We start from the raw sequence: 23,786 nt of genomic DNA, 5'->3' as shown, positions 1-23,786 counted from the left end.
TGCGCTTCGGCGGGTCGGTGTGGACTTGTTGGGCCGAAAGGCCTGTTTCCACACTGTAAATAATCTAATCTAATAACGAATTCCACAGATTCCACTACTGTCTGTCAATATGCAACCCCTAATTCAGAGGTTATGCTAACCTGGGGATCCTGTGGTTACTATGGTTTAGGTCCATCCAGTCTGGTGTTAGGGAGGGAGTTCTGACATTTCGGCCAAGCACCGATGAAACAGTGGTGTTGTAGTTGTAAATTGGGATGTTCTATGACTTTTATAGGGGAACTTGGAGGTGATGGTGTTCCTTCTAGACAAATGTAGGACATTCTGTCAAATAAGCCATGACGACTTGCAGCAGAGAATCTTGTAGCTGGTTCACATTACAGCTATGGTGCCAAAGGTGGAAAGAATGAATGATCAAGAAGGTAGATTGTCTGGTAAATTGGCTGTATTCACCAGCACTTCAGTCCTTTGATCTTTATAGTTGGATGTATTCCAATTGTACTCAGAAGTCTTGCAAGTGGAAGTCTGATACTTATGCATATTTGAGTAATGTGATTTGGAAACAGTTTTCTATGTGTTAAAAATGTCATTGTTTTAAAAATTGAATTTTGGCCTATTGATTTTTATTGTTTCATATTAGTAGTGATTATTTTTCATAAAGTCTATGATTGACCCCATATGAAATTATAGCGGGTGTATTGCATGATTAAAAAGTGTGCTATAATGAAAGATCTCAAGTACAGTGACAATATGAAGGCTAAAGAATTAGAATGAAAGGCAAATTTCAATTGAATTATATCAGCAGGAAAACCAAGCTTATAAATGAGAATTGAGAAATGAATCTGGGGAGAGAAGGACTTGACAGAAATAATGAGAAAGGCATGTCAGATCTATCCAAAATAAATGGCACAATTTTTGTTGAAAGAACCACATGAAATTTAACTTCAAAGTTTTAGACAAAGTATCAATGCAGAGTAGCAATTAACAAAGCTGATAGAATGTCCAATTATAAGCAGAATACAGTTCAGAGGAAGTATGATCAAGGGCTGTGGTCAGACCACACCTTGAGCACAGTGTCAACTCCGATAGCCGAAGTTCAAAATAAGAAGAGCCATGAGGCTGTCAGAGACTGGCTGATGAGAAAAATCTGAAACCACTTGGGGCCTATCAGTTTGATTAAAAAATGACTGGTTTCTTAGAATTGTGCAAGGTAGTCAATGGTGGGTTTAAAAATAACACGGAATTTGAAAATAGTTGGGGTTGGAATATCGAAGGAAATTGTAACATATTAAGTCCAGTGTAGTCTTAACATTATTTGTTTAATATATGGTATCAGCTCCTAGATAGGGAAGTGGAAGTGGGAAACTTGGAATCATTTAAGAATTAATTAAAAGGGAGAAGAATCTTCCTGGACGAATGACTTTCCTTTCTGTAATTAACTTGTGACGAGGCATGAAGCAGGAAATATTTTCTTAACGAGAAATCTTGACAGTGAGTGCTTAAATAATAGTGTAGAAACAGGGCTACATTAAAATTATGAACAAATTGTGACTGTTTCACAGTGTTTTTAATTCTGTATAAATGCTGTGTCTTTTGAACTCCTCACACAGGAATGAATCAAGCGGAGCTGTGGTTGGGTGTTCTCTCTGTTCTTCTACTTGCGATCGTTGTATTGCTCTGTTCCAGGTGTAGACTATTTGGGAATCGCAGTAAGTACCCATTTGCTTGGTTCCACATGACATCTGGTGATCTTGGTGTGTGTTAGACTCTCAAATTCAGACAATTAACACTTTGGTTATTTATTTATTTCATGGGATGTGGGCTGTAAGGCCAACATTTGTTGCCTATCCATACTTACCATTAAAATGAGCGACTTGTGAGATTATTTCATTTAAGAGTCAACCAGATTGGGCGGCACGGTGGCACAGTGGTTAGCACTGCTGCCTCACAGCGCCTGAGACCCGGGTTCAATTCCCGACTCAGGTGACCGACTGTGTGGAGTTTGCACGTTCTCCCCGTGTCTGCATGGGTTTCCTCCGGGTGCTCCGGTTTCCTCCCACATTCCAAAGATGTGCGGGTCAGGTGAATTGGCCATGCTAAATTGCCCGTAGTGTTAGGTAAGGTGTAAATGTAGGGGTATGGGTGGGTTGCGTTTCGGCGGGTTGGTGTGGACTTGTTGGGCCTGTTTCCACACTGTAAGTAATCTAGATTACTGAGTCTACTGGATAAGAATGGCAATTGTCTGAAGGACGTTAGTGAACCTGAGCAGCTTTAATGACAATTAATAACAGTTTGATGTCACCTTTGTTGAGAATAGCTTTAATTCCAGATTTATTAATTTAAATTCCAGTAGTTTCCATGGTGGGATTTGAACCGTGTCCCCAGAGCATTAGCAATAGCATGAGTTACTTCTACATTAATGATCTGGATGAAGGAACTAAGGGCATTCTGGCTATGTTTGCAGATGAAACAAAGATAGGTAGAGGGGCAGGTAGTATTGAGGAAGTAGGGAGAGTGCAGAAGGTATGGACAGGTTAGGAGAGTGGGCAAAGAACTGGCAGATGGAATATAACGTGGGAAAATGTGAGGTCATGCACTTTGGTGGGAAGAATAGAGGCATGGACTATTTTCTAAATGGGGAGAAAATTCAGAAGTCTAAAGTGCAAAGAGACTTGGGAGGTCTCTTCCAGTATTTTCTCAAGGTAAACTTGCAGGTTGAGTCAGTAGTTAGTAAGGCAAATGCAATGATGGCATTACTTTGAGGACTTGAATATAAAAGTAGGGATGTACTCCTGAGGCTCTATAAGGCTCTGGTCAGACCACATTTGGAGTATTGTGCACAGTTTTGGGCCCCATATCTCAGGAAGGATGTACTAGCCCTGGAGTGTGTTTAGAGAGGTTCACAGAATGGTCCCAGGAATGAAAAGCTTAACATATGAGGAATGTTTGAGGATTCTGGGTCTCCACTCGATGGAATTTAGAAGGATGAGAGGGGATCTGATTGAAACGTACAGAATATTGAGTGGCCTGGTCAGAGTAGATGTTGGGAAGATATTTCCGTTTGTAGGACAGACCAGGACCTGAGGGCACAGTCTTAGATTAAAGGGAAGATTATTTGGAATGGAGATAAGGAGAAATGTCTTTAATTAGAGAGTGGTGAATCCATGGAATTCACCGCCATGGAGAGCTGTGGAGGCCAGGTCATTGAGTGTATTTAAGACAGAGATAGATAAGTTATTGAATGACAAGGACATAAAGGATTATAGGGAGTAAGTGGGAGAATGGGTTTGAGAAAATTATCAGCCATGATTGAATGGTGGAGCAGACTCAATGAGTTGAATGGTCTAATATCTGCTCTGTGTTCTATGGATTGATTACTATTCCACATACATTATTAGACCACCACCTCCCTCCCTTTTTATTGTGTTTCTTCTCCACAGTTTTCTGCACAAGGTTGTTTTCTGCATTGGCACCAGTCACTTTGTTCCAATAGAGAGCTCAGTTGCTTAATAAACTATTTTTCTTGAGTTCTCTCTCCTGTTTTTTCTCCCAACGTCCCCCTCCCCCCCAACTTCTTGATCTCGAGCATTAAATATTCATTATAATTTTTAAAGCATGTGAAATACTGTTGATTCTGATATAACACGATAGTCCAGTTCTCGTGCGATTTTGCATTATAAGAAAATGGTGCAATAGCTGTATCACTTAAACTAATGGGGCCAGGATCGCATTATAGCCAGTATAAATAAGAAAAGTTCATGTTCTCCAAATAATGGTCTAAATTCTTCAACTGTGTTAAAGCCATTTACGTTGAAGAAACACTCATTATAGCAGAACAGACTGTACCACATAATTTTAATTCTTTCTTCCGTGGAATTTGGGCATCACTGGCAAGACCTGCATTTATTGTCTACTCCAATTATCTGTTATCTAAGTTAGCATTTGAAAGTACAGTTAACAGTCAACCACATTATTGTGCATCTGGAGTTACATGTAGGCCAGACTTGGCAAAGACAGTAGATTTCCTTCCCAAAAGGACATTAGCAAACCACATTGCTTATTATGATGACCGTAGTTTTGTTGTCACCATTACCCCTAGCTTTATATTCATGATTTATGAACTGAATTTAAATTCCTGAATTTGGAATTTCCCCAATATTAACGTATTTCCCAGCTCGCTTATCCAGATTTATGAATAGAATTTAAATTCCACCAGCTGCGGTGGTGGAATTTGAACCTATGTTGCCAGAATGCTAATCTCGGCCTCGAGGTAATTAATCTAGCATTAAATTACTGACTCCCCTATTAAAAATAAGAATATAAAGTAGTATGTGAGCAATGGATAGGGATTCACAATGATTTTAACTTAGACTCAACGTAATTTATGCCTTTTTAATGCATACCTGAAAAGTTAATCATGGAAATATAAAACTACTGAATGAACCTTTTTATGGTAAAATTCTGCCATGCTCTTCAAATCCCATCTTTTGTAGGTCAAGATCCTAAATGTCATCAAGATTGAGAGGTGGGAGGACTAAAAATAATGCAATATGGAAAGTGAAATAAAAATGACATGCTGCAAACAGTTTAACATTTTTAATGAAACCTTCATGGGTTTAGTCAACAGCAAAATACAACAGTGTCATCAAATATGTTCTGAGAATTGATCTATTTCAGTTAGCAGACAGCAAGTTTGACTTCGCTTTCAGGTGTTGGGTAATGTTTGAGCTATGTCGTTGTGAAACCTAGACTGGGCACTGCAGGCTGTTTTGTTGAAAGTTGACACGAAACATGAACATGTTGGTGGGGTGGATCAGAGGTATGTCGGGAACCTGAACTGTATTAGCTTCAGGACTGTATGGGAAATTGTTGCTTCCTTTATAAATTTGGTGCAAAGTTTGAATGTGAGGATATTCCCTTGCTTCCCCACCATCCTCCAATACCCCGTAGCATTTGCAGTTAATGGGAACATCTCCCCACATGCTTGCTGATTATCAATATCCTGTTAAGTTTACTATGGAGTAACTTGCATTACTATAGTGCCTTTAATGATAATACATCTGAAAGCACTTTTCAGCCACTTGGGTTTCTTTTTCAAGAGTGGCCATTGTTATAATGTTTGAAGCACTGCAGGTGATTTGTAGCAATATGATAACAACCAAATAACTTGCCTTTAAAGTCTAGACTAAGGGATAAATATTGCCCAAGGTCATCCCGTTCTTCAAAATATTTTCACAACATTTTTGGAAGTTCACGGGAAAGGACAAAACTTCTACACTTTGTGGCCTTTTGAGAAACTTGCAACACGATGCTACCCAACTCTACCTCTTAGGATATGTGACTGTCTCTCACTCACCAATACTTTTCTAATCCAACTTTGGAATGATACATTGAGGGCTTTACATTTAAAAACGGTGGAGTTTCAAACTCCAGGAACAGCCATGAGCAAAGTATTAATCACTAAGGTTGAAACTGATCACTGCCGATAATCCATTTCTGTCCAACTGCTAACATTATCACATGAAATAGTATTATAATTTTTGACAATTCATTATTTGCTACTTTCCTTCAAATACTTTGATGTTATTTCAAGGACATTTGCAGAAACTCCTCTTAAATATTCTGTGTAAATGTATGACATAAAAGTCATTGATACTTTTCAACAAAATGTTTTGAAATTTTAACACTGTATTTGGTCTTTTAACTGGAACTGAAAATGTGTTGCTGGTTAAAGCACAGCAGGTTAGGCAGCATCCAAGGAACAGGAAATTCGACGTTTCGGGCATAAGCCATGCCCGAAACGTCGAATTTCCTGTTCCTTGGATGCTGCCTAACCTGCTGTGCTTTAACCAGCAACACATTTTCAGCTCTGATCTCCAGCATCTGCAGACCTCATTTTTTACCCTTTTAACTGGAACTGCCTATTTCACTGTATGCTTGACACCTGCATGTGAAAATATGGGATTTAATTCAGGAGACCTTAGATCCCAGTGCCCTCATTTTTCAAAACTTAAAAGCACTGCACTAAGAACTTAAGAATTTTGGCTATTTATGGAAACTGCACCATTTATTTGCAACAACTAGACCTCCTTCATGAAATCATAATGAACTTACTCTGGATGCTGGAAAAATGAATTAAAAACCAAATACTGCAAATACTGAATGAGTCTGGCAGTATCTGTGGAGAGAGAGAAAAACAGTTAATGTTTCAGGTTATGTTGACCTTTCATCTCAGTTCTGATGAAAGGTCATCTCAACCTGAAACGTTAACCCTGCTTCTAAATTAAAATCTCGTTGCAGTTTAGAGAAAGCTATCTCCTAATTTGCAGCAATCTTTTTCACATGTTTCCCACCCCACCTTTACCACAACCCTCTGCCTCCTTCCCACAGGCTTGCTGATCCAAAGTTTGAAACTTTCCTCCTGATGTTGAAATATCTCCATTAGCTCACCTCTCTTTATCGTTGCAACCTTCAACTCTCCAAAATCTCTGTCACTATTTTTGGCCTCTTGTAAGTCTCTAACTTCTTTTCCCCCACAATTGGTGCCTGGCCTTTACTTACAAGTTCTAAGCACTGGAGTACCCTTCCAAAAATCTTTATCCATCTCCTCCTTAAATTTGCCTCTTTCCCAAAACCTTTAGTTATCTGCCAATGTGACCCCCTTCAGTTTCATGTCAATTTATAACTGCTTACGCTGCTGTGCTGTTCATTGTACTGTTTTGCCGTGTTGAAACTGCTATTTAATGCAAATTTCTGTTTACAGTTCAGTAATTGATCAGAAAATCTCCATTTTTAGAGCAATAGTGTTTTATTATGACGTTTTTGAAGACATTTATCACTGCTGGATCCTGACTTAATTTCAGTGAAGCCTTCGATGTTTTCATTTTTTTATTATTCTTGCTTGTTCTGCAGTCCTTAACAGTGGGAGAAACATAATATAATGATGAAAGTAAAAGTATTTAATAATGCACACTCCCTCCAATATTTCATCCAAGTCTAACCAGACCATAGAACTGCTCTCTTGTTAGAAAGAGACAACTGTGGTTATTTAACATGAGGGCCACCATACCTCAGGCGAGGGGAGAGGTTGAGAAGGAGAGTCCTCCATGGTAACCTCAGCCATACAGGAATTTGAACACATGCTGTCAGCATCACACTGCTTCACAAACCAACCATTCAAGCTAAACAGACCCCCCCACTCCAATATTTACCTCTCTACCAACAACTAGTCATTGACTTTTTTATTTTGGGGATCTTGATTTTCATGAATTCATTGCTACACTTCCTGTAGAAGAATGAAGATTTCACCTCAATGCGTTGTCAGATGTCTTAAGGTGTAGAGACAATATATGTGTACAAATTCTTTCATTCTTTATGCATTTTGAATTAATTCTGTGAATGTTGGCATCTGTGGCAATGCCTCATTGCTCTCGAAGTTGGCAGTGGGTGCTTATTCTCTTCAATTGCAGCCAGTGTGAGGAAGGTGCTGTTATACTGCTGTGATGTTTGTAGTTCCAAAATTTTGACACCAACAATGATGTAGTGTTGAAATATGTACACATTGGATGTATATGTGACTGAATAAGAAATGTGATGGTGGTGATCCCGTTTACCTCCTGCCCCTTTCTGTACAGATGAAAGAAGTTGCTGTTTTGGCAGAAATCGAGTGTTGATCTTCACAAAGGAGGTGTAGCAGACTTCCTTTCTGGACTTTCCACTCAGTTTCTTTGCATGATATTTCTCCATGATTATTTTTAAATTGTGCTTGTTATTAATTCCACCTGGAGCAAACAGAGGTTAATAGTTTATGATGAACTGAAGAATTCCGACTTGCAGGCTAAAGTTTGAACTATTTTTACAATTGGAACCAGGAATTTTAATGAAATATGAACAAATCCACACGCAGAGATAATTGTAGTGTTGTAGAATATTTTACTTTCTCTATGCTATTAGATTCCCAGCAGTTGCAGAAAAGTTTCCCTGAGCTGACTAGTTTCCTGTTTTCAGTAGCTGCATTATGATATTTACACAAAAGTTTAATATTACAGTAAAACAGGCCTGGTCATTTACTTCTCCAGTAGTTGTGGGAGTGTGTTGCGCACAACTTGATCGCTACGTTTCCTGACATTAGAACTGCAATTATACTTCAGAAATGGTCTTGTGATGTTGCCTGTATTAGCATCACAAGACCATTTCTGAAGGATGAAGGGCTTTTGCCGGAAACGTCAATTTTTACTGCTCTTCAGATGCTGCCTGAACTGCTGTGCTGTTCCAGCACCACTCTAATCTAGACTGCCTGTATCAGCTCTCCGTGAGAGTTGGGAGCACCATGTCAAGTCCTGCTCCATAATTTTATGGCCAACTATGATGTGCTCATAATGTGGCCAATCCATTGGCTGGCAGCAAAGAACATTAGAACCTCTACCATAACTACCCACAGCTCCCAAGGCACAACCTGTATGTAAAAGTCCATCTTACCATAGCAACTCTGACTACTTGAGTGAACCGCACTTATACTAATTGGTAGAAAGCACTTTACGACATCTTGAGAACCTGAATGGTGCTGTATAAATGCAAGTTCTTTCCTTTTATTTCTACTTTATTTTCCCTGCACTTAATTCACTCCACTTTCTATCTTGCTCCCATTTTGTATCTTATTCCTGCTCTGTCCTGATTGTAAAGATTATGAAGGGGACAGTCATAGGCTTAAGGGTGCTTTTTGGTTGGCCACACCCCTTTTCTTGTTCAGTCAAACAGACAAAAATCGACAACATCTGCAGTATGTAAAAATTCACTGAGACAGGAAAGGCTGTTGACATGAATAAACTCGTAGGCAGTCCAAGGAGTCTGGGCACGCCCACGTGAGTGCATGTTAAAGGTTAATAGAACCAAATGCAAGGCCAGAATAAAGATTTTAAATACATCAACTGTCACCCAGCTCTGATCATTATGTTGGTGATATTTGCACATTTATTACTTACGGCTTTTGCTCTACAGTTACCTAATGCCATAAATTACAAGGTTGGAGGTCATCTTGTAGCAAAATGTTTTCTAATTTATCAGATTGCTGTCAATTGCTTTACAAGATATTTGTTTCAGAAAGGTTTAATGTTGAGCAGAGTACTAAGCTACCCCTGGTACGCTGGCATAATAACAACTTGAGTGGGAGGACAGCTCTGAATCTCAAAGGGGACCGACCCACCATCTAAGTCTCCTTATAGCCTTAATATCAATCATACTACAAATTGTAATTCGACAGACACTATCATGTAATAAACTTGCGTAGAACCTGAACAAGAGAAACAGGAGCAGACGTAAGCTGTATGACGCCTTAGGCTTGTTCATGGTTGATCTTCGATCTTAATTCCACTTCCTTGCCAAATTTCTTATCCTCTGATTCTGCTAATGTTGAAACGCCCATTGATCTCCTATTTAAATGTGCTCAATAACTGAAGTAGAGAATTCTAAAGACTCTCAAGCTATTGATCCCTCATCCTGAGACTATACTCACTATTTCAAGGTTTCCCAGTTCAAAGAAACTCAGCATCAGTTAATCAAGGCCTCTCAGAATTTTATGTTTCAATGAGATCACCTGTCTTTCTGAAGTGGAAAGAAGTGTGCTCATTCTACTCTGCATTTTCTCATGGAATTAATTTAGTGAAGCTTCACTATCCCATTTCCACATTGTTCAATAGATACCAAGACCAAAACTGCACACAGTACTCCAGCTATGGCCTTGTAAAAACCCCCTTTACAACTGCAGTGGGACTTCCTTACTCTTGCGTTAATGATAGAGTTCATTTATCCATTTGCCTTCTTAACGGCTTGCTGTATCTGCATGCTAACTTTGTGAGCCACATCATTGCAAATCAATCAAAATAGTTCTCATTTTAATTTTTTTATTCTTCCCATCCAAATGGTGAGCACCACATTTTCCCATATTATACTTTACCTACTGCCTTCTCACATACACACTTGGAGGCTTCGTTTCACGAAGGGAGTGGTCCTTGCGGAACGCTGATAGGGGAGGGGAGGGAAATATATCCTTGGTGGTGGGGTCCGTTTGGAGGTGGCACTCCCTTCGTGACTCCCTTGTCAGATCCACACCCCCCACCAACCCAACCTCCACCCCCGGCACCTTCCCCTGCAACCGCAGGAAATGTAAAACTTGCGCCCACACCTCCACACTCACTTCCCTCCAAGGCCCCAAGGGATCCTTCCATATCCGCCACAAGTTCACCTGTACCTCCACACACATCATCTATTGCATCCGCTGCACCCGATGTGGCCTCCTCTATATTGGTGAGACAGGCCGCTTACTTGCGGAACGCTTCAGAGAACACCTCTGGGCCGCCCGAACCAACCAACCCAATCACCCCGTGGCTCAACACTTTAACTCCCCCTCCCACTCCACCGAGGACATGCAGGTCCTTGGACTCCTCCACCGGCAGAACACAACTACACGACGGCTGGAGGAGGAGCGCCTCATCTTCCGCCTGGGAACCCTCCAACCACAAGGTATGAATTCAGATTTCTCCAGCTTCCTCATTTCCCCGCCCCCCACCTTGTCTCAGTCGGTTCCCTCAACTCAGCACCGCCCTCCTAACCTGCAATCCTCTTCCTGACCTCTCCGCCCCCACCCCACTCCGGCCTATCACCCTCACCTTGACCTCCTTCCACCTATCCCACCTCCATCGCCCCTCCCCCTAGTCCCTCCTCCCTACCTTTTATCTCAGCCGGCTTGGCGCTCTCTCTCTTATTCCTGATGAAGGGCTTATGCTCGAAACGTCGAATTCTCTATTCCTGAGATGCTGCCTAACCTGCTGTGCTTTGACCAGCAACACATTTGCAGCACATACACACTTGTCAATATTCCTTTGCACGTTTTTATTATTAATGCAGCTTACTTTTTCCACTCAGCTTTGTAGTGTCAAACTCAAATATATCACCTTGGTACCTTTGTCTCATTCATTAATTTAGATTGTAAACTAACTGAGGCACAAGCGCTGATTCTTGAGGCAGTTCAGACTGTCAACTTGAAATTGACTCATTTATTTCCGATTTGCTTTCTGACCCATAACCAATCCTCTGTCCACACCGGAAACTGAACTGGACCAGTCACATAAATACTGAAGCCAGAAGAGGAGGCCAGAGATTGGGGATTTTATAGTGAGTAACCCACCTCTTGAGTCCACAGTTCATGTTTTTCAGGTACAATTTTGAAGTACACTCTGCCTGCCCGGATAACTACAGCTCCAGTCTTGTCTATCAAGATGATTGACAATATTCAGGACACAACAGCTCACTTGATTGGCACCCCATTCCACCTTCAGACTTGTGCTGTCCGTGTGTTTTCTTATACAAGACCTATCTACTGAAGCAACTCATCGAATCTCCATTGACACCAACTTGCAAACTTGTGACCTCTACCACCTAAATGAACAAGGGGTGCAGTTGCATGGGAATACCAAGTTCCTTTCCAAGTTCCACACCATCCTGACTTGGAACTATATTTCTGTTCCATCACTTGCACCAGGTCAAACCTCTGGAACTTACTCCATTACAGCACTTAACCTACACAAGGGCATTTAGGGATTGGTGACAAGTGCGGGTCACCCTCAATGCCCTGAGAAAGACTTTTTCACAAAATGCATTCCACCATTTCCACGTGACTAAATTGTTATTTCTCGCCTTGTTCTTTTTGTTTCCTCCTTTCTTGGATGGACACATGAACTCATTGTTACCATTTCAGAATCTAAGAAGGATTCAATCCATTACTTTTACAACCTCTGCAGCAACCTCATTTCAAAGCCTCAGATATAGGTACAAAACTTTTGTTATACATTTTTCTTTGATTATGTAAATTACTTTAAATTCTTCAGACTTATTAGATTCTTTGGACACTTCCTATTTCTGACCTTTTAACTGTAGACAACTATAAAACATTTGTTTGATTTCTATCATCACCCCCATTATAATTTCTCCTGTCACTACCTTTAAGGGAACTAGGTTTGCTTTCCCCCCGTCTGCCCTTTATTTATATACCTGCAAAAATGTCATAACTGCTTTTATTTCTTACCATTTTACTCTCATTCTATCTTTCTCCCTCTTTAACAATTTTTAAGTGGTTTATTCTAAAAATCAGCTGTTCTCAGGATTATAATTCTTCTTAGTGAACTTGAATGTCTCTTAATTTAATACTACTCTTAAACTATTCTCATTTAGTTGCAGATATATCCTGTTGAGTTTCAACTTCTCAGTACAATGTTAAGAGATTTCAATATTTCTTGAAATGTTCACCATTCCTCATTTACTGAAATAAAGTTAGAGGAGGGGAGTGGTAGATCTTTGCTGAGAATTTCTCAACAAGATTGGAAGCATTGCTGCTGCTTCTTGTGCCAGGCCACTGGATGAAGCATTGGAAGATGTAGATACATAATAGAGTAAGGTTGTGCATGTGTTCCTGTACCTGCACGGACTAGTTTCTGCCAAACATGCAAAGAATCCAAATGATGAGTCTTAAACCACCATGAGGACAATGAAAGATTCAGATAAATAATGAGAGCAGAACAAGATACTTTTTTTTAAAGCATTTCCAGGAAGAAGCTAAAATGAAATATGGAGTAGAGTGGAAGATTCCTGTGTCAATAAAGGTAATAGGGAGCGAAAAACAAGGTAATAAGTAGGCAATCGAGCCAGTAGATGGAAATGAGGAAGAGAAGAGATAGTGGAGGAGGGGTGTGGTGGTGTGCATAGTAGGGGAAGCCTTTAGAGAAGAAGTTATGCAATGAATTCCGTTATATGGTGGAACATGTGGATGCTCAGTCATTGTGTATATTCGAGATGAGAGACCGATAGATGTAAATCCTTTCAATGAGGACATTGAGGGATTTAGGGAGTGTGGGAAAAAGTGGCGCTGTAATAGAAGTTCAGATCTGGTTTGATGGTGAATAAGGCTGATTGTCTGAATGACTTATTCCTGCTCCAATTTCCCTTCTTTCTTTATAATAATAACTGCATTCAGATCGTTCTGCGTTAGCACATTATTCTGACCACCAAGCAGCGACCACAAATGGAGCGAGCCCTTATTCACTTCCTGTGTAGTTTACATCGTGAGAATTTTTCACCATCAGCCAGTGCTGACATTTTCTACTGTCCCCTCTCCCCACCTGTCTGACATTCATGTGAGCTGAACCTTAACTGATGTTTTGCTGAATTGCATTGATGTTATGTCCCATTGTGCCAATTTTTTTGTGCTATTCCCTTCATTGTTGAACTTGGTGTTAGCACAACCTTTTTTGGAGTTTGGCAAAATGTAAACCATTTTCTATAGGGTGAAACATCATTTGATAAATTACTGCCTGAATATTTTCTATTTGCTGACTGTGGGCTATCTGTTTATGGACAATAGGAGGGACTGTCACCAATCGCACAAGAAGTATTTCTTAAATGTGGTGAAACTGAGCTACAAAAATACAAATGTTAACCCATAACTACAAAAGAAGTATTTATCCAGTGCTCCATTGTTCAGCTTAAAGTGTGCTCTTGCCACATTTGGTAGCTCTGTGATCTTGTATTATTTGTTCATGTAGTAATTTGAGGAAGATTTGCATTTACATATTTATATACCATTACCTTATCTGTTCTTGTGATGTCCAAAGTGTTTTGCAACTAGAAAATCAATTTTTAAAGACAGTCTTTGCTATCTAGATAAACACAAAAGTATTTTACCCACAGGAAATCTCAGAAACCGGATCCATTTTGATGTTATTGTTGAGGGATAAATTTTGGTCAGCAGCAAACCTGATGCTGTTCACATATTACCTTTTGTATCTCCTGTGGATTCTTCTCCTATCACTCTCAGCTTATCCTTATCTTTCTCCTAGTATTTATGAACTTACACAGGTATATTGCTTAGTTCTTTTCTTAACTTGCCCATTTTCCTTCCCATTTTTCTTGAAGGTGTTGACTCTGTATTGAACTGTAGTTCAAAAAGTTGCCGTTCTTCTCTGATACCTTATGCTTGAGCCTTTACTGTGAATATTTTTAATTATTACACCATAAGTTACATCATTTCCAAGTCTACACCCATATTGGTCAATACCCCCAAACATGCCATTCCAGCAAGGAATGGTGACGAGCTGTTGGCCCTTTTGGACTTCTGTTTCCATTTTATCCTCCGTACTAAGTCCCATTATTGTCATTCCCAGAAAGATAACGGCATTGAACCTCCAAATGTCAGATCTCAAGATGGATGTTATCTGATAGTTCATTAGATTAGATTAGATTACTTACAGTGTGGAAACAGGCCCTTTGGCCCAACAAGTCCACACCGACCCACCGAAGTGCAACCCACCCATACCCCTACATTTGCCCCTTTACCTAACACTACGGACAATTTAGCACGGCCAATTCATCTGGCCCACACATCTTTGTGACTGTGGAAGGAAACCGGAGCACCCGGAGGAAACCCACGCAGACACGGGGAGAATGTGCAAACTCCACACAGTCAGTCACCTGAGTCGGGAATTGAACCCGGGTCTCTGGCGCTATGAGGCAGCAGTGCTAACCACTGTGCCACCGTGCCGCCAGGTTTGTTTCCCTGCTCCTGATTGCTAATCACAATAGTCAAATTATTTGAGTTGAGGCTAGCCTGTGTAGACTTTGGTAAATCATAATTACAGTATTGTGTATCATTATGCATCCCATATCACAAAAAAGATTGATTAGGCAATGACAATGCAAGAATACTGCTATCAGGAAAAAACAATCAACAGGCTACGGATGTCTCTCCTTAGAAAAGAGCTGAAAGATGAACTGTTCGATGCAAGGTTGCCAACTGTGATTGAATGAAATTCTGGAGGTTTATCACATGACTTCTTCCACGCTCTAGCCATTAGATGTACATGATGAAAAGAGGAATAAAAGGTTAGATTGATTTGACAGATGAGGAGGAGGCCAATGCTAGCATAGAAATGTGAGTACAACACAGAAATGTGCTATTTGGTTCACCATGTGTATGCAATGTAATAATATTTGATCAGTTCCTTTATGGTAAATGGGACAGAATCTGGTTCATTTTGCCTATTTTCTGGTTGTTGGAGAGAATGACATAATTTTCACAGTGAATCCTGTGCATACTTTATCCCGGCTTGTGGGTTCTTCAGCTTTTCACTAGGCTGTAAAGAGAGTGTTAAATGCTGCCATCAAAGGTAAAGATTTTCCTTTAACATTTAATGTATGGGGAACTGGGCAGCAGTGGACACTCTCCTCATAGATCCACAGCACAATTACTAACTCCTGTGCCACTCACCTACACCTTTCATCAGCATTTAATTGGTACAGTGACCATAGGAGCTGCCCCAGCTAGTTCTCTTCAAAACAATTAGCTGCCTTTGAAGGCCATCTGGAAATAAACTGGCAAAGCTGAGGATTCCCAATTTTGAGTGAGCTTCAGACCTGTGTGTCAGTGGGCATGTAGTGTCTGTAATATTCTCAGTGTCATTTGCTCTGCTGAGATGAGGTCAATATTAACTTTATTTAAGAAACATCTTATTGTAGATTCACATTGTCATGAGACTGCAAGGGAGTGTAAGATCATGTGACATTTGATCACTTCCTGTGGTGTATGCTGTCTCATTAGCTTATTGCACAGTCTAAACTTTCACCCTAAATACTATGGTGTGGGGTCTGCCTTCCTTAGTTCAGAATGTGGAGCACCAGTGTATGCTTGTTCCCTTTAGTCTGTGAGGGTGAGTGTACGTTGGGCAGGTCAGTGTTAGGTGAGCCCTTACTTATCTCCATTGAGACATTGTCCCTGCACATAAGCCTTATATGTGTGAGTGCTTTCACTGATTTAGTTGATCTCTTCAAATTTCCAGTGATTGAACAGAGAATTTGCACTGCTTTGGGCTGGTAGATTCTTTTTCATGTCCTCTAAAGTAATCTTTCTTGACTTCAGTACATGGCTGAGTAATGCTATGCTAGTTAATGTTTTATGCTTTAACAGTGTCTGCTAACAATAAAAGAATGAGCAAATATCAATATCAGTATTAATCTTCATTTGCACTTAGTGAGAGAAAATAATAAAATATTGAAATGTAGTATACTCTGTGTGATTGTTTACCCACTATCCCCATGGAAGCTACTGCTCTCTCCCTCAGAACTCCTTAATTTGATAGGTGGAGATACATTTCCAAAAACTTTGCAGGATCAAGCAAATTTAAACAACTGTCTGATATGCTCAAGCAACCCAGTAGTAAATGTTTTGAACCGAATCCATAAAAATGTTTGTATTTGAATTGAATGGTCTGCTGGCCTTGTCATCCCTCATTTTCTTGGAAGATAGATAGGTGTTGGCAAAATAATTTTCTTTCATCGTTACTTGGATGTAAGCAGTGTTAACATTTATTGGCCATCACTAAATTTCTTTGAAGCCATTGTTTGGAACCCCTGCAGTCCATTTGATATCAGTAAACCCACAGTACTGCAGTGATTTTACCCCAACAATAACAATGCATGGAAATACTTTTGCTGTCAAGATGGTGAGTGATATCGAGAGGAACTTTGAGGCGATGGTGTTCCCATGCGTTTGTTGCCCTTAGAGTTTGCAGGTTGGGAAGCTGTAGCTGAAGTAACTTTGGCAAAGTCAGGAATGTGATGAAATACTTTACACTTACTGGGCTAAGGGCAGTTTCAATAACATTCAAGAAACACAGTAACAACCAGGACAAAACAACCAGCTTGATTGGCACTTTCATCCATCACCTTCCTATTCACTCTTCTACCACTGATGCACAGTGATCATAGTGTGTGCCATCTGCAAAGTGCATTGCAACACTTCACCCAGGCCGAGGGACAGCACCTTCCACACCCTCGATCTCTACCACCTGGAAGGACAAGGGCAGAAGATGAATGGAAATACCATCATGTAAAAGTTCTTTTATATCATTTTCACTTGTAACATAAAATCAACCTTCATTGTCACTGGATCAAAATCCTGGAACTTCCTTCCAAACAGTGCTATGAGTTCCCTCCACCTCATGAACTGCAACAGTTCAAGAAAACACTTCATGATCATCTTCTTGAGGGCAGGCAACAAATACTGGTCTGGCCAGTGACACCCACATCCTGTGAATCAATTAAAAAGAAAGTGCATTCATCTATAGCTACAGTGAACATTTCATTAAATTCCTTACGTGTGCACTTGAAATGGTGAAAGGGATTTGAGGAGTTATTGTTCAACCACTGTTTTGATGTCAGACATTCATTTTAATCTCACTTCTGAAAATTAATCTTTCTTATCCAGATTGGGGCACGGATTGTAATACGGACTGAAGCTGAGTAATGCTAGTTAACCCCACACTGAGCATTGGCTATTTTCCACAGCACCCATCCTTTGACTGTACAGTATTTAGCTAATCTAATTGAGTAGTGGTTCCAGAAGAATTCAGCAATGTCGACCCCATTGAATATCAGGCGGTGGAGGTGTAACTCTCTATTGTTGACAATGAATATCACATACATTTCTGCTGTACACGTGTCATGTGTTGCTTAATGTTTTCCAGGCCTGTTGCAACCAGGCACAGACTGTTTCATTATCTGAGGAGTTGCACTTGGTACTGAATGTTGTGTAATCATCAGCGAACATCCCCACTACTGCTGTTAAAATGGGGAACACAGTCATTGGTGAAGCAGCTGATGGTGGTTCAGATTTCTTTCCTTCCTTATTGTGTAAAGTGGAATGTTTTTGCATGATTCCCAATGATTTCAGTTTTACTATGGCACCTTGATATCACCCTTGGTCAACCACTGTTTTGATGTCAAAGACATTTACTTACATCTCACTTCTGAAAATTGATCTTTCTCGTTCACATTGGGGCAGGTTGTAATACAGTCTAAAGCAGATTAATGCTAGTTAACCCCACACTCAGCATTGGTGAGCAGATACTTGCCAAGTGCCACTGGATAGTTCCTTCAATGATTCCCTTCAAGCTTTTTCTGTTGATTTGAGAATTGGTTGATGTGACAATAAAAACCTGAATTGGATTGGTCCTGCTTTTTATGGGTTGAACTCAGCAAGGAAATTTTCCATATTGTTAAATGACAGTATTGTAGCTATAGCTAGCATTGACCAGCGTTATGTTTAGTTCTAGAACAATCTTCAGTTCTGCTGCTGGGATGTTATCATGGCCCACAGCCTTTACCATATCCAGTGCTTTTGGATATTTCTTTGATATTACATTGGCTGAAGACTGGTACCTGTGATGTTTGGAATGCCATCAGAAGGCAAAGACCTGCCTGATACCTTTTACTAAGGAGATTGTGAATTCATCAGCATTGTCCCTAACGCTAATGCACTGGGCTGCCCCTTACATAAGGATGGGCATGTTCATGGAGAGCTACCTCCCTCTTCTTTGTTATTTAATTGTCTACTACCATTCAGGACTCAATGTGCAGTCCGGCGGAGCTTTGATCCGATCACTTGGCTCTGTCTACTCCATGCTGCTTCTGTTGTTTAGCATGCATTTAGTCCCAGTGCTATAGCATCACCAGTTTAGCACCTCATTCTTAGGTTCATAGGGAGTTGCTTTTTGCATATTCTTCACACTCAGTAAGTGGTTACCTGTTTTGATTGTATGTTGAGAGATTGTATTGCAATGTAATTCTGCTGCTACAGTTGTCATGCTATGCCTATTCTTCACTTTTGAGTTGATGGATCTGTTATGAATTGTCTTATTTAGCACAGTGGTAGTGGCATACAACATGGTAGAAGGTCCTGTGTTTGAAGACAGGGCTTTGCCTTTATAAAATCTGTGTGGTGTATTATTCCTGCCAATACATTCATTGACATATGCTTCAGTGACACATAGATTGGCATGATGTGGTCTTCATTGACTTTTTATTGCGGTTTCATACAATTGAGTGGCCTGCTGGGTCCTTTTAGAGGAGTTTTGTAGCAAGATAAATGAGGGCACTTTTTTCTTGCAAAATATATTAGGCTTTAACTCCTTATGTATTCTGTCAGAATTAATTAAATCAACACCATACATTACCTGAGACTGAAAAACTTCATTTCAGATGTTATTTCTTTTGCTCTATCATCTCCGAATAGACAAATGAATATTTTAGTATGTAGTTTGAAAAGTGAAATGTATTTGAAGTGTTAATCTTTCAGGTGTTCTGCAAAACGACAAGTATTGTAGATGCAGTCAGGCAACCTTTAGTTGTGTGAGCTATTTTCAAGAAAGAAATGAAGATTTGCAATTATATAGCACCTTTCACAGTCACAAGCACCTTTGAAGTCACTGGTATAATGTGGAAAATGCACACAGCAAATTCCCACAAACAGCAACAGGATAATGTATTTTTTTTGTAATGTGCAATGAGAGATAAATACTGGCCAGGACAGTTTTTGTCAGTTTAGTATGATGGGATCTTTTACACTTAGCTAGGAGGACAGATATGGCTTTGCATTAATAACTCATCAGAAATACAGCAGCTTCAATAGTGTAGCAGTCCCTCAGTGATGGATTGGAGACTATGAAGCCATTTTTGCACAGAAACATGAACATTTTCATGCTGTTGCTTTTGAGACTAACATGTAGATTCATGTGTTGGTGACATTAATTCTAACTGAGCCAACATAAATTCATGGCCTTTTGACAATACAAGAGCTGGAACAGCTGGAACTGGGTTGGCAGTTGTGTCATACATGTCAGAGGTACCATCCAACATAAGCCATTTTTAGTGGTATCATGGATTAGTTTCAGGACTAATGGGGCAGGGGGCAGTTGTCAAAATTTTCCAGTATTTTGTTCCCCAAATTGGATTTGGTCTCTCTGTTTTTCACCACCTCGGAATGCTGAATTTGTAGGTCTTAATCACAGACCATTGTATGGGACAGGTTGGATGCACCAGTCGATCTTTTTCTGTCTAGCATTTTTTTTGTATCTTCATATATAAAGTTCAGAGAAACGAAAGACCATTAAACCTGATCCATTGACTGCCCATCTAAAATAATATTATTCTGATTATTCTCTTTAAGGAATCCTTCATCATTGCTGCCATATGAAAGAACCTTGCATATTGTACTCTTCACATTTCTAACTAAGTGATAGCCTTTGAAAAAGGTTTGAAACAGACACTGTTTTGTTGAAACCTACAAGATTCTGAAATTGTTTGACTGAGTAACTGCTGAGAGGGTGTTTCATGTGGAACTCGGGCACAGCTTTTCTTAAAAAAAGTGGTCTCCACTTTAAGACTGCAATGAAAAGGATTTTTGTGTCTGAGGAACTCTCTTCCCAGACAACAGGAGAAATTGGGTAATTTAAAGTTATTTAAAGCTGAGTTAGACAGACTTTTGGTTTACGTTGGGGGTGGGGGAGGGTTATATGGACAGGCAGGAAAGTGAAGTTAAGGCCATTATCAAATTGGTCATGATCTTATTGAATGATGATCGGCTGAATGACCTACTCCTCTTATTTCTCATGATTGTAGATAAATGAGATAGTCAGTTTACACACAACATGGCAAAAACAGAAATGAAAATCTTGATCAGATGATGCCCATTAATAATATCAATTAGCTGATCAGTGTTGGCCAGGACAGGGAGATCTCTGCCACTTTTCAGATGGATGCAGATCACACTGTACTATCAAAGACACCCAATGGAGCATTGGTATCACCTGTAAGATGAAATTGCAATGTTAGCTTTGAGTACGCATCAGAGACTCTTGAAGTCAAAATCCTCTGACTCTGAGATGAGAATCCAATCTCAAGCTAAAGCTGATAGCTAGGAGCAAGTAACATTTATGACCTCATATAAAAACTCACGAACCTGGACTGTTGTAAGTGCTGGATTGCTGATGTTTGTACAGATCGGGATCTTGCTACACTGAGGAGAACTTAGTTCTGATGCAAAAATAGAGTCTAATGAGAAACTGAAAAACATTTCTAGAAAAACCAAGACAAATGAGAGATTGTGGAAAAGTAGAAATCTATGCCAGAAGGAAATAATTTAAGTGGCCAAAATTATAAATCTGGAGAAGGAGTTAATAGTGAGAACAAGTGCAAATAAAATTGTGCAATTAGTGCAGAAGAGCTACAAAGCTAGATATTCTAACCTGAGGTAAAGAACAATTCAATATTAGATGTATTATACTATACGTTAAATATCGTGTTATTTGTAAAGAACTGGAAATTTATTAGCCAGGAATTATTGTATGTGCAAGTGTTACACTGGGCAATATTCATGGCTGCACAAAAGAGTTCAAACATGTGCAACACAGCAGCAGGCAAATTGTGCCAAAGACCAATGGCAGTAAACTTTGTAAGCCAAAAATGCGTTTACTTCTAAGATATGTTTTTGGAGAAGGAAGAATTAATCAAGAACAGTCAGAATGGTTTTATTCAGGGGAAGTCTGTCTGACCAACTTGATTGAATGTTTCGAAGAGGTAATCAGGTGCATGGATGAGGGTAATGTTTTGATGTTGTTTACTTAGATTTCAGCAAGACTTTCAATAAGGCAAATGGAATTCAATCTGGATAAATGTGAGGTGATGCACTAGGGCTGAACAAACAAGGCATAAGAGTACATGATGAATAGCAGGAGCATGGAATGCTGATAGCAAAGATAGGAACCAATAGGATCCAAGAAAATTTGACAAATTGGGATCCACAATTGGCTGAGTGGCAGGAAACTGAGAGTCATGGTTGAGGAGAGTTTTTCCAACTGGAATCCTGTGTCATGTGGGGTCCCACAGGGGTCAGTATTGAGATTCTTGCTGTTTGTGATTTATAAAAATGGTTTAGACTTGAATGTAGGTGCGTTGCTCTAAGTTCGCAGATGTTACAAAAACTGATGTATGGTAAATAGTGAGGAGGATAGCCTTAGTTTACAGGAGGATATAGATGGGCTGGTCATACAGGCAGATCAGTGGCAAATGGAATTCAATCTGGATAAATGTGAGGTGATGCACTAGGGCTGAACAAACAAGGCATAAGAGTACATGATGAATAGCAGGAGCCTGGAAAGCATTGAGGATCATAGGGACCTTGGCATGCATGTGCACCGCTCACTAAAGGTGTCAGATTAGACCAAGAAGGAATTTGGTATACTTGTCTTTATTGGCTGAGGCATAGATTTTAAGAGCAGGGAGTTTACGCTGGAACTGTATAAAAGGTTGGAACCACAGCTGGAGTATTGTGTGCAGTTATGGACTGTACATTATAGGAGGGTTGTGATAGAACAGAGGAGATTATCAGGATGTTGCCAGGGCTGGAGAATTTTGGTAATGAAGGAAGATTTGATGACAGACTGGAGTTGTTTTCCTAACAGCAGAGGAGATTGAGAGGGGATGTGATTAAGATGTATAAAATTATGAAGTGCACAAATAGAGTAGACAGGAAGAAACCTTTTCCTTTGATGGAGGGGTCAGTGATTGGGGGCATAGATTTAAGGTAAGGATCAGAATGTTTAGAGAGAATGTGAGGAAATCTTTTTCACCCAGAGGGTGATGAGAATCTGGAACTCACTGCTTGTAAGGATGGTAGAAACAGAAACCCTCAACGTTTAAGAACTATTAAGATGTGCCCTTGATATATCAAGGCTATTGTGGTTTTTAATGTTATATTACTGTGGCCTCATTCAGCATCATGAGTTTCATTTTAATGTTGGTTATTGTAGTACCTGATCCAACTGATGCCATTTTTGGTATGATCAATCGTCCATGTGCCCAGCCTTGTGACTTGTGGCCTCGCCTGATGCCACCTTGCTTCCTAAGACACGAGGCCCAGACCATGACTCACAATTGAATACAGCAATACAGGGGAGCTAACAAGCTACATCTGGATCAGAATCACTACTACCCTCCTTCTCTCAACCTGGACAAAACCTAGCAGCACCTCCAAAGCTTTGTGTTCAGGTTTCTGGAATGGGACTTGAATTAACAAAGTTTTTGACACATAGTAGAGAAACCCACCAACTAGTATCCAAACCCTTTCATTGTCTTAGAACGTGGCGCAGTGATAATCTGGACAGTAAGAAGTAATTGGAGTCTTTTTACAACTGAGATTACTAACTTTGGAAACCAGAAAACCGTTAAAAATATGAAGTAACTTACTCCTAGTCATTCAGTAATACAGAACTTCAGTATCGCTGTTTTAAAAAACACACATTTTGTTGAAAGTTTTCATTTGTGCTCATCGGGACACTTTGCAAGAATATCCATGTAAAGGGAAACAACATTTTTTATAATTTATGAAGAGATTAGTTGGTAAGTGGGCTCTGATCGGTAGAGGTGTGGCTTAATATTGGTATTTCTTGAAAATTGGCTTGATGAGTGCAAACAAAAAGCTTTACCACTGTGTCTTTGCTCAAATATATGACAAGCAATATTTACTGCTGGCAAAGTCCTGCATTTCAGCAAAAGAGGGTGCCCCATTTCTTCGTTTATTGCACCCACAGTTGCCCACTTGACTCTCTTTTTTTCCACTGGAATAGTGATTACTTGTCAAAATTACTTCATCGATTGCTCATTGCTTTGGAACACATTGCGGTCTTGAAAGGCTATGTAAAATTTTACTTGTCGCTGTGGTTGCTCTGTTTTTGGTGGCCTTTCAGCCTTATCATTCTGTCATTTGTTCCTTTTGTCAATCTTGCAATGTCTGTGTCATTTTCTCTCTCTCCTTCTAATCCAGATTGTAACTTTAATTTTAAGAAAATGGTAAATGTTTGGAATAATTTATTGCCCAAACTTAGCCTTCAAAGCAAAAATTCAAGTTGATC

The 23,786-nt window shown here is 39.8% G+C and overlaps 1 protein-coding gene across 1 annotated transcript in view; it reads left to right on the top strand.

Moving 5' to 3' along the window:
* LOC132830480 (linker for activation of T-cells family member 2-like) overlaps positions 1 to 23,786 on the top strand; it is a 78,516-nt gene that overhangs the window by 12,815 nt on the left and 41,915 nt on the right. The window contains exon 2 of the mRNA XM_060848234.1: positions 1,608 to 1,706. Within this exon, the coding sequence (XP_060704217.1) occupies positions 1,610 to 1,706 (97 nt within the window). The 5' untranslated portion in view covers positions 1,608 to 1,609. The remainder of the gene's footprint in view (positions 1 to 1,607; positions 1,707 to 23,786) is intronic.

This window comes from Hemiscyllium ocellatum, chromosome 31 (genome assembly GCF_020745735.1).
Source record: "Hemiscyllium ocellatum isolate sHemOce1 chromosome 31, sHemOce1.pat.X.cur, whole genome shotgun sequence".
Classification (NCBI taxonomy): Eukaryota; Metazoa; Chordata; class Chondrichthyes; order Orectolobiformes; family Hemiscylliidae; genus Hemiscyllium; species Hemiscyllium ocellatum.
This window is presented reverse-complemented; position numbering and strand designations above follow the sequence as displayed.